At 45.3% G+C, this 11,382-nt stretch overlaps 1 protein-coding gene and 1 pseudogene across 2 annotated transcripts in view; one reads left to right on the forward strand and one right to left on the reverse strand.

Moving 5' to 3' along the window:
* Positions 1 to 4,599, forward strand: part of UST (uronyl 2-sulfotransferase) — a 387,032-nt gene extending 382,433 nt beyond the window's left edge. Inside the window, exon 8 of one of the 2 annotated variants that reach the window (XM_077149209.1) lies at positions 1,479 to 4,599. In XM_077149209.1, the coding sequence (XP_077005324.1) occupies positions 1,479 to 1,762 (284 nt within the window). In that variant the 3' untranslated portion in view covers positions 1,763 to 4,599. Of the gene's footprint in view, positions 1 to 1,466 lie in introns of both variants that reach the window. The other variant, XM_077149210.1, reaches the window with a different exon arrangement.
* Positions 4,600 to 7,181: 2,582 nt separating this feature from the next.
* On the reverse strand, positions 7,182 to 8,486 carry LOC143673995 (large ribosomal subunit protein uL4 pseudogene; annotated as a pseudogene).
* Between the last annotated feature and the right edge of the window lie 2,896 nt (positions 8,487 to 11,382).

Consider the following 11,382-nt stretch of genomic DNA (forward strand, 5'->3'; position numbering starts at 1 on the left):
GTTCTATCATGAACCCAATTTAAAAGCATCTGTGCTAAGTTTTTTGTTGTTTCACACGGGCAAGCACCAGGAAGTGAACCGGGTCTCCGGCATGGCAGGCAAAAACTCTGCCACTGCACCACCATCACCTACCCTATGCTAAGCTTAAAAAAAAAAAAATTCTATAGGCTGATATATCCAAATTGTGTAGTATACCTTTCAAGAGACTCAATTTGAAAAACTATGCCTTTATTTCGATAAGACCACGATTTTTCAATGAATTATTTTAATCCCTCCTTTAGAATTGCTATTGGAGGCTTCAGAAAGTATCTCAAATATCCTTAAAAAAAAAAAAAAAAAAGGCAAGTCTTTATTCATTAGGGTGATGTTGTAGGCAGCCATTTGGAGTGCTGATTAATAATGTACCTATTTAAATTTGGTGACAACAATTTTAGTAAAAAAATCAGGATGAATAGAAAATGGTGAGACAGCTTTTCCATGTGCTTTCTTCTGAAAGTGAAGTACTTTGTCTTTTCCAAGAAGTAAAAGAAGAAAAGCAGGTAGATTTACTTAAATGTATCACTGATAGGGAGCAACTAAATTACGGTCAAATTACACAGTTCACACCCCAAGAAAAGGAAATCTGGTGGTTTGTGTTTCGTGACTAATATTTATATTAAGCCCCAGACTATGGTGACGTCTTTGCAAATCTTGTTGCAAACCCACTTTCCCTTCTACTACTCGGATCTTTAGTTTCTTTCTTCAGTGCTGCCAAAGTCACCGGGTAATGTCGTGCTCCCCGTTACTCCTCTTGTTACCAAAGACCGTGGATTCTTCTGCCCAACACACTCGATAGCCAATTCCTGAGACACTGGGGTTTCAAAGAGAGAAAGTTTATTACTACACATGTAGAAGGAGAGCAGACAGCCTAATGGCCCAAAATCTGTCTCCCCAAGTCTAGGGGGTTTAAGGTTTTTAAGGATTTTAGCAAGGGGAGATGAGGTCATTTCAAATTCTGATTGCAAAGCAGGAAAGGGGACAGTGTTATCATCATCACTTTAATAGGAGAACATACATCGAAAGGAGGGGAGGGAGAGTTACCACTTCAGTACTAAAAGTATAAGCCAAAAGGAAGGAAGACAAGTTATCTTTCAATAGCAGAATCTAGCTGATATGATCTACAAATATCCAGGGCTGAGGCTAGTTAATGGCTGACTTCATTAGCATTAGGGCCTTTGCCTTGTAAGAAAATGACTGGATAAAGGACGTAACAGCTCATACAGTCACAAAGGCACAAGATAAGGGCTTTTACACTCATTTCAGACAGCAGGGCAGCTGAATTATAGTTTAGGGATTTCAGTATTTTCCTCTGTCTACTCCATTATCCCAGAAAGCAAAAAGGAATATGAATCAGTAATTAAAATCATCCCCCAAATCCCGACCTCTCAGCCACAGTCTTGAACTAAAGCATCTGGACCAATGCTTAGTTTCTCTTGCAGAGCACAGGAAGCTCGGAAACATGACTGTGACCGTCAGGAAGACCGTGCCCTCCCCTGAGGCCGTGCAGACCCTCTACCAGCGGATGAGGTATGAGTATGAGTTCTACCACCACGTCCGGGAGCAGTTCCACCTGCTCAAGCGCAAGTTTGGACTCAAGTCCCACGTGGGCAAGCCCCCTCCAAGACCACAGTTCTTCATCCCTACCCCACTGGACACTGAGGAGCCCATCAACGATGAGGAGCAAGATGATGAGAAGTGGTTAGAAGATATTTATAAGAGGTGATGCAAGCAGTGCACCACTTCTAATGGCTTTATCTCCCTTTCAGGAAAGCTTTTTGTTTGCAGGGGGTGGGGGAAACAGCTAGGTTAATGTTTGGCTGCATTAGAAAGAGCAAAACCTTCCCACATGGTGGGGTCATTGGGAGATGCCCAGTTGCGCGGGTTCCATTTGTTGAATTCTACGATGTGTTTTTCTTGGCTCCATGGGCCATCCCTGGTATACTAGATAGCTTCATCTCAAGACATCGTATCATAAAATAGCTTTTTTTCCTGGTATAATGGGGGGAAGGAGAGAAATACAGTCCACAGCCCAATAACTTATCATTTGTAAAAAGGCTTGTGAAAATATTACCTCAGTGGTAGGGGACATCCAGACTCGTATATTTCATTAGCTATACAAACCCACTTTGGAGACCAGGGGATCTGCTCTGGAAGGATCTCAGAGGGGAAGGTGAGCCAGAGAGGTCATCAAAGTGATCTCCACCCAAGCGCATAGAATTCTGCCTTTGGTCTACCTCAGGGGACACCTCCACCAGGAGCAGTCATTCTCTCTGAAAGAGCAAGTCAGTGTGTGCCGGGTCCCCTAGCAGTCCAGAGCCTGAAGCTCCCTTCAAGGGTCAACGTGCATGGCAAGCTCCGTTGAAACACCCCATTTCCAAGCACTGTTCTAACAGACAGTAAAGGAATGTAGCAGGGGAACGAGGGCTTGTGGCATAAGAAGGGCTGTAGGCGAAACAGATGAAATCTGGAGTCACGATGTGTCAGGAAAAGCATGTGGGCCTGTCCTTTCCACCCAGGAGGAAGCCCCCAGAAACTGTTCGACTCTGGCAGTTGACTCCTGTGGCAGAAATTCTAAGCCTGATCACAGACAGTGCATAATCTATCAAGTCCCGAACCAGGCTGGGTTTGTAGAATATCAGGCACACCCCAGAACCAAGTTGGCTCCTGATAATGTATCAGGTGCACCCCTCCCCCCTGAAACTAAGCTGAGCCCCACAATCTGTCCATGCATCACTAAACTAGGGTGGCCACCTAATCTATCAGGCATACCCTGGAACCAAGCTAAGCCCCACAACACCTGCAGCCCTTCACCTTCCAGTCCCATAAGAGCCACTTGCCTTCAGTAAGAACTGCTGAATTCTGTGCAAGCAACAGTAGAACTAGAATCCTATTTCTTAGGGGACCAACTCCCTCTGGAGAACCTGCACTAGAAACATCAAAAAGAGAAGAAGCAAGAGCTTGGTCATGGCTGCTTGGCCCGCTTGTGGAGTCGGTGACCAGCCACCATGTGATCTGGGTACATGTTAGGCAAGAGCACTGCTCCAGAGTATCTCTCCCCGTTCTCCTTCCAGCACGTGACCTGCTGCCTGTCAGTAATGCCTTGGTTCAGTCATTAGAAGTCGAGGCCTTGGGATTCTGAAATATTTTCACCTTTAAAGAGTCCCCGGAAAACGCACATACCCCGGGGTGGGTCAGAAGCAGGGCGTAGGGGGTGTGGGAGGGAAGCAGGTGGGAGGGTGTGTGCAGTAGAGTTTGCCCACTTCAGCTTCGTGCCCCCCAGCCAGCCCTTCAAAAGGACTAGCAAGGGGTAAGCTAGAAATCATTTCATAGTGAATAAGACTCTGAGTTACATAGCTACATGTTTTCTACTTTTCAGAAACCAACATGTCTCCCTACAATTTTTTTCTTCCCTCACTGAAATTGGACAGTAGGAAAGATAGAAAGCAAGCGTTTGGAACCTGTCGGATATACACTAAAGCTACTTTATCTTGAGGTGTGCTCAGAAGGCCCCACCCCACGGGAATCCAAGGACAAAAACCCAGCCCTTCTCTACAGTGGGCCTCGTTCTGCCCCAGGGAACGTGCGGGTAGAAGAGGAAATGTCCTTTTCCTGTTTAGAGAGATCAGAACCTTAGGCAGGTGTACAGAGCAGCTCAGAGAGCAGCTGTCCCGCTAGAAACGGGAATGAGAACTGTGGCCCGTTAGTTGGGACTCATTTCTATGAAATTACATATAAAGAATGATGATTAGTTCACACACTGTGCAATCTCATAATCTGAAAATAAAAGTAGTTTGAATATAAAGAGAAGGAAAAAAGCTAAATTTTCTCTGCTTGTGGTCAGAATATAAGATGATTGCTTGTTAAAAAAATTCACAAGTTCACATGGGCACTTCTACCTGTGTGTTCAAAGATGTTTCTTTTCCACAGTGATCATTTTATGACCTAACAACAAAAGATGCTGACTGACTTCCTTGCCAGTTTTCTTTTTTTTTTTCGCATGGGCAGGCACACGGAAATCGAACCTGGCTCTCTGGCATGGCAGGCGAGAATTCTGCCTGCTGAGCCACCATGGCCTGCCTCCATGCCAGTTTTATTTTGACCCAGCGAACAGCCTCTGGGTTTTGCCTCTTCTGCCTGGAAGTCAAGGTATTTCATCAATTTGTTTGGCTCACATGACAAAGTTTCTTTGATTCTGGGTCCGACACACTTTGTACTTCATGAAATATATTGTACATTTTACATAGTTTAATTTAAAAATACATTTTAAGCTGATTGTTCTTTGGCTGCCTTATTTATTGTAACCTTTCAGCACATTCCAAGGTTTTAGTTACTCAGGAAGGAGTTAATTAAAATGATTTTATTTTGGTCTGATGGATGTTTTCTAAAAGGAAAATTATTATTATGAACCTTCAACCTACTTTCCTTGGGTGCCGTAAAAGTGCTTGTAAATCTTTTTTTTTTTAAGAAGAAAAAAACTTGGTGTTTGACATCAATGGAAATTCAAAGATATATATGAACTGAAACATTAGCTTAGCAAAAATAAAAGCTATCTGTCTTTGAGATGAAGTGTTCCTTAAGTTATTCATGACCCACATAAATAAATTAATATAAATAAGTAAAAAAAAAAGTTTTTCCATTTCAAAGATAGCCGGAAATAAAAGTACCTGTAGTTCCTCACAGCCCCCCTTAGCCTTGGTAATTGGCTAAGCTTTTTTCCCTCAAGACGTAATTTTGAAAAGATGCATTTTTTTAAAAGAGGTAAACTTACATTCGTGCAATCATATGACACCAGAAAAGCTGAATGAAAAAAAAAAGAGATAGTCCCTCAATCATCTAGTTGTGTATATAAAATATCAGACAACTGACTTTGCTGCTATTTCCGTGCCAAGGACTTCCACAAGAACCGCTGATGGCTGATGTGGAGGATCTACCCTCCACATCTGCAGTAATGTGGGAGAGCGAGGGGCAGGTGCTCCGGTCTCTTTCTCAGATGTGTACAGCCTCAAAAGCTGGATGGCTCTGACTTCCCCTGTGAACGCTCTTGGTCCAGAAATGTCTTCCCTGGGAAACTTCACTGCTGCAGCCAACAGTCAGAGGGAAAGCAGAGCAGGGCTGGGCCAGGGGGGAGGGAGGGAGAGAAAGTGGGAGAAGGAGGGAAGGAGGAAGGGAGGGAGGAAAAGATGGAAGAAGGAAGGGAGGGACAGGAAGGGAGAGAGGGAGGAAGAAGGAGAGGGGAAAAGAAGGAGGGGGAAGAGAGGGAGAGAGAGAGGAAGGGGGAGGGTGGGGTGCAGAGATCTTCAGGCTTTCCAGACTAATTAATTTAACTGAACATTCCATTCCAAACATATGTGACTACTTTGTAAGCTAAAAGAATCATGGTACTAAGTGAAAGAAAAAGCCCATTCGGCACTAGTATTCCTTATTCCAAGTAAGAATCTGAGAAACTTAAACAGCATGCAATGAGATGACAAATTTCTTTATCATTTAATTTGCTCTTCTGAAACCTGGTCAAATGATGTTTGACCCTGAATGAACTTTAAGGCAAAAAGTGGAATGTGCACATCTGGAGTCCTTGGTCAGTTTAAGATTCTTTCTAAATATGCTGTTACCTGCAGGTTTAGCCAATAAGCTACTCGGTTTTAAATGAATTTTATAGATAATGGCAGTGTTCCTTAAAATGTGGAATGATGATCCATAACCGTTCAGGAAAAAATAGTCTTGTGGGTCAAAATTATGAAATTCCCTTCAAGTAAAAGCAAAGAGGATTTATTTTCCTAGAATGACATGCTTCACAGCTAATGATGAAGAAACCAGTAAAAGAAAAATTTTTATTAAGCTCACACCCAAAATTTAGTCTAGTAAGAAAACCACATGGAGCATCTTTACCAAGTACAGAAAAGTCACTGTGGGGTAGCCCAGCTTTCAGCAGAAGTTAGAGCAGTGGCACTAACCCTGAGCAGGAGAGAAGCAAGCCTGGACTCCCAGACTCGCAGAGCTGCTGCTGTTGAGCTTGGCCATCCTCAGGTCCAGGCTTCTGGTCTTGACCAATGTCCAGAGAGGAGTAGCAAATACATCACAGGCTGAACTTTTCCACTGAGGCTCCACTCATCTTTTGTGTAGCTACCAAATTAAAACTTGAGATTGACGACATGGAGCCAATGTCCACTGGCCATCCATGGGTGGGATGGAAATGATGGGGTGCAGTTAGCCCACCTGGACGCCTGCTTCTCCAAACCTCCTCGTGGATGCTGCCTCAGAGTGTTCAGTCCCTCAAGTTCTCTAAAGCAGATGCCCAAACAAGTGCAGCATGTTCTAGATGTTTCTCTCTATTCAAAGGCCACACAGAAGTTTTGATTTCTTGATAAGCAGATTTAGGCCAAATTTGTCAGCCTCAGATGATAAGAGTATTATTTTTCCTAAAGGCAAAATGGAGATTCATCATGCCCCACTCCCTATAAAAAGTTTCAGAAGTCCCCACCTCAAAAAACGCATAGACAAGAGGCAGCCCAAGAATGAGTTGAGGCTGAGGGCGGGCCTATTCTGGGAACCTGGCCCCAGAGGAAGCTCCTGAGCTGGCTGCCCCCTTGCTTGGACACCTGTCCTCCTGGGGGGTCCTTCCTGCAGCAGGGAGGTTGACACCCACACTGTAGATGCCTGGGGGCCACGGAATTGTGAAATGACCACGTGTGCATTTTGGAATTGCAGTTTGTAAACATGGGGGTTCCCTTAAAAAAAAATGAGGAAAGAGAAATCACCCTTCAAAGGAAAAAGTGAGTTCTGCTCCCTGGTTCCACCCCGCCTTGTGCTCGGAGCAGGTGGGAGAGGCACGTGTCTTCTCCAGGCACCGGGGCAGCCCAACGTTGTCCTGTGGCCTGGCCCACTCCAAGAGGGAGGGAGGCAGCCGGGACCCTTCGGGTCTGGCCGCAGCCCCACGGGACCAACTAACAGGAGGGACACAGCTGGAGGGTCTCTGAGGTCCAGCCACGGTTGGTCAATTTCACTGGCCTCTGAGTCAATCCCTTGATCTTCCCGTGCCTGCATTCACTCCCACTGGACTGCTGGAAGGGACACAGGCTGTCCCCCGAAAAGCAAGAACTGCTTTTTGTTTGTTTTTTGTTTTTGTTTTGTTTTGTTTTGTTTAGCTTTATCTGAATCTGGTCTTTATTCAAAATAATATGTCCAAAATGATTTTGAGTTTTATGAAATAAGCAATTTCACAGCAGGCTTCTTTTCTTCTGTGGTAAGTTTCTTTTTTGCTGGCTTCTTGTAACTGCAGCCTTCTTTCCCAAAGCCTTCTGTCCCTGTGGCTTGTTAACCCCAGTAGCCTTCTTTCCTTTCGTCCCCACTACAGGCTTCTTGCCTGGAACCCTCTTCTCATCTGATTTGCCCTCTAAAGCTGCTGCAGCTCTGTCAACCCTGAGTTTGTGACTCCTGGCCCGGCGAAGGATGGTGTTTTGGCACATAGTCTTTCATATGGGTTTAGTTCCAACATGAGTCTCAAGGCGTTTCCGTGGATTTGTCTTTAGGACTCTGCGATGAATCTTCCCGCGTGGTGCTCCGAGGGATGTTTGGATCTCCGGGATTTTCATGATTCTGCTAAGGTCTGTGTTCATCATCTTGTGCATGGGGAAGCTGTCGTCACTCTTGAGGGAGGCAGCTTTACGCCAGGTCGTCTTGCTTGCGGAAAGCACTTCCAGTCCAAATGCAGAAGTGTCCTGCATGCCCACCAGAAGCAAGTTTCAAAATGTTCAGCTTGCTTACATTACGCAGAGTAATTCCGGGAAAAGTTTCTGAAGGCCTTGATGATACTATGGTCCGCATAGGTGCTGCACGGCCCCCTGCGCTGTATGCAGCAACAGCTCCTCATTTTGCCCTTGCCAGCTCTCATTCACTGAGAGGCACAGACCATTTCGATATCATTCCAGGCCTTAAATTTCTTAAGAAGCAGAACAGCCTCACTGGTCTTCGTGTGGCCTTCAATTTTATCTTTGGCCACCAATCAAAGTTCAGGGGCTTCCTCGAGACGATGACCTTTAGATACGACCAGCATGGGTAAGGCTGAAGCCGTCAGGGCAGAGAAGATGGCATATCGCCTCTACGTTGTGTTTACTCTACGGTGCCATCATCGCCACCTTTTGGCTGGTGCAAACGTGGCCTCCACAACACGTATTTCCGAAAGCGCCGTGGCCAGATCGATGAGTCCCACTGCCTGGAACTCGACCACAGCTCGGCCAATTCCCCATGACTCAGCACTGGTTTGATGACCTACTAACTCACTGACAGTATAAGGCTGTCAGTTGTTTTTGCACAAATTGGTGTAAACAAAGTTCACAGTATCCAGTCTAGTGGGAGCCTTGAATACAGCAGGCAGAGTAACATTTTTTGCCAAATGATGTTCCCTTTGCAGAGTGCACCAATATCGACGGACACCTGCACACCATGGCGGGGAGAGAAGGCCACGCTTCCCTCAGCCCATCAGCTCCCTCAGGAAATGGAAGTGCCTGCCACCAAGAACTGCTTTTGAGAGGAGCTGTATACCCTGCCTCTCAACCAGGGCTCCCAATGGGGGCTCCCAGCCCCATTGCTAAGAACCCAAGAGCCACGCGCCCTCCCAGCTGTGGAGAGTCCCACATTCCCCGTGTCACCTGTGGCTGGTGCCATGGGGACAGCACTCCTGAAAGGTGAATCGAGCTGTGGGCACAGGCACATTCTTCTGGAGATGCATCCGAGGAAATAAAGCAGGAACCTATTCTGAAGAACACGCCTCCCCACCTCCTGGCCTGGATTCTGCGGTGTGTTTTTGGTGCTTTCATCCAATACGGTCCTCTCTGTGGATTCCCATTTTTCTCTGACACTCTCGTGGGGAGGAGTTTGTCTAGCTGTGAGTTATAGGATTAGTCTTTCACTGGCAGTCTGTACAGGGTGCAGGCTTCCTCACACTTCTTTAAAGTACCCTGTGTATCTGGGGTCCTCTCACTAATAGTGACGAGTCTGAAACATCTGTGTGGATTATTAGTACATGTTGTGTGCAAGGGAAGTGTTCATAGAAGTTGAAAGCCTGACAGTATGTGGTACTGCTAACAAAAGGTAAAACTGGCTCTCTGGAGTACCGTACCTCCCTTGAACTTGTGTTTCTCATTCTCAGAAGTGGTGTCCGTGCTCTGACTTTGTGTGAGAAATCTGGTCGTGATTTTGTGGGTTGGTGATGTTTTCCACGCATTCCATCTTCTGACCCACACTAGGATTTCCGTGGGTGGAGACTTGAACGTGGAGATTTTTTTTTCACATGCAAAAGAGAATTATGACTCTGGCCACAAACTTCCCAGTGCTCTGTTTTCCACTTGTACCAAACTTGCTGTTCTTTTTCTCCTTTCCCTTCCAGATCCTTTCCTATTTGTTCTACATCGTTGTTTGGAAATTATTGAAATTCTAATTTCATCTAGTGATTCTCCAAGGATAATGCATGAACCACATGTGGGAGATAGACATGAGAAGGAAATCACTTGGAGTCACACAGCATGGTGGCATATTAAAGGCTCTGAGAAGTCCTGCAGTTTTTTTTAAAAAGATCAGTTTATCTTTAATGAAGTCCATATTTCTCATAACTTGTCATAGAATCCTTTAACATCCGTTCATGTCCTGTAGAACTAGTGTTCTAGGGATTATGCTTTGAGAAAGTTGTTTTCATGTAAGTCATTTTTCCCCATTGGGAGAGCTTCTTTATTTCCGCTGTGGTTCGTTTGAGGGCTTCTGAAGGATCTGTGTCCACTGTCTAGAGACAAGAAGGGCTCTCCCTGAAAATGGCATGCCTCTGGATCCTGCATAAGGAAAAAGATTTTCAGATGGTAAACACTTTGAGAAATAGTAGAGGCGGGCGGCAAGCAACATTCTTAGTAAATTGCTTGCAGTTTTGTTTATTCTCTTTTACCTCATGAAAGTACTTTTTTATGCTCTTTATTATTATTTAGGCATCTCAAATCAATTTACTCCTTCCACGACCATCAGCACGCAGATCAGAGTGAAGAAATGGCATCTGCCCCCATCTCCTCCCCAGCCTGTGCCTGGTTACTCAGGACAAAAGCAGAACCACGTAAACAAATGCCCCGTCGTCCAAGGAAAGTAGACTGAGGAGGAGGTGGCACAGCTCCCAAGCAAGCCTCGTCGTCTGTGCACCCGGTTTCTGTGTTGTCTAGTTACACTAGGGGGAGCCGTAGCCATAACAATGTACTCAGGAAATCTCCAAATATTTCCAAACTTAACTAGTCTGCAATACCTGCTTCTCCTTCTTCAATGCTGTAGAGTAGGAAGGGCCAGAGGGAACTGATGCCCATGGCCAGTGCATTTAAAAGACAACGTACACACTGTGACCTAGCCAGAGGCATGATCTTTCCCAGGCCGTGTGATCCGATTTGGTTGTCACCCTTATTTTTAAATTACTATCATACTTTTGAGATCAGTCTTTATCAGATCATGTACCCTGAGTGTGTTGTGTGATTACACCATTATGGAAACTCTGAGTCCATCACCCAGAGGTGACCCATGTGATGGCTTGATGGTCACCTCATCACGCAATACTGCCATTGCGCCTAAAAGGTAAGAAGTGGGTACTGTGAAAAGAAGGGAGGTGCGAAAACTTCACGAAAGCAGTGTCATCCAGTTTTCAAGCTAGGTTCAGCTTTAGCACCCAATTCAAATGATTTTAATGTACAACAATCTAAAGGTACACAGTGCGCGCTAAATTTGGAGAAGGGAAGTGAACAGTGAAAATCGGAGTGAGGAGAAGGTGTCATGAGGGATGAGCTAGACCTTGGGAAATAGTAGAATTTGCTGAAAAGAGCAGGGCCCATATAAGGAAAGAAGAGATCACTCTGTCCTTTCAGCAGATTTGCAAGAGCGCATTGTATATACATTTGTATATGAAGGCTCCAAGAAGTTAAATAATGAACCCATGGTACCCACAGGGAGTGGCAGGGCCAGGACTCATATCTGAATCTAATTCCCATGCTCTTTCCAATGCTTGAAGAAGGCAAGATGCAACTGGAAATGCTAAGGATTTTGGAAGAAATGAGGAACCCTTGGATATTTCAGAAGAGGAAAGTAACATGAGGCAGGTGGGCAGATTGCAATCTGCCCCCATTATTTCTTCACTGGTTCCGCACACTGAGAAACTGACCCCTTGTGTGGACTCACTTACCTGCTACCTCTCAGTTGGGTTTGCCCATTAGGTGACACACAAGAGATAAGCACCTGAGTGGAATGCTGAGTGTGCCTGATACTCCAGGTCAGGGAAAGCAAGGCAAATTGGAAGCAGAGCCCACCTTGAAGCTTTTAGTTATCCCAGGG

The sequence above is a fragment of the Tamandua tetradactyla genome, chromosome 2, assembly GCF_023851605.1.
Source record: "Tamandua tetradactyla isolate mTamTet1 chromosome 2, mTamTet1.pri, whole genome shotgun sequence".
In the NCBI taxonomy this organism is placed as follows: domain Eukaryota; kingdom Metazoa; phylum Chordata; class Mammalia; order Pilosa; family Myrmecophagidae; genus Tamandua; species Tamandua tetradactyla.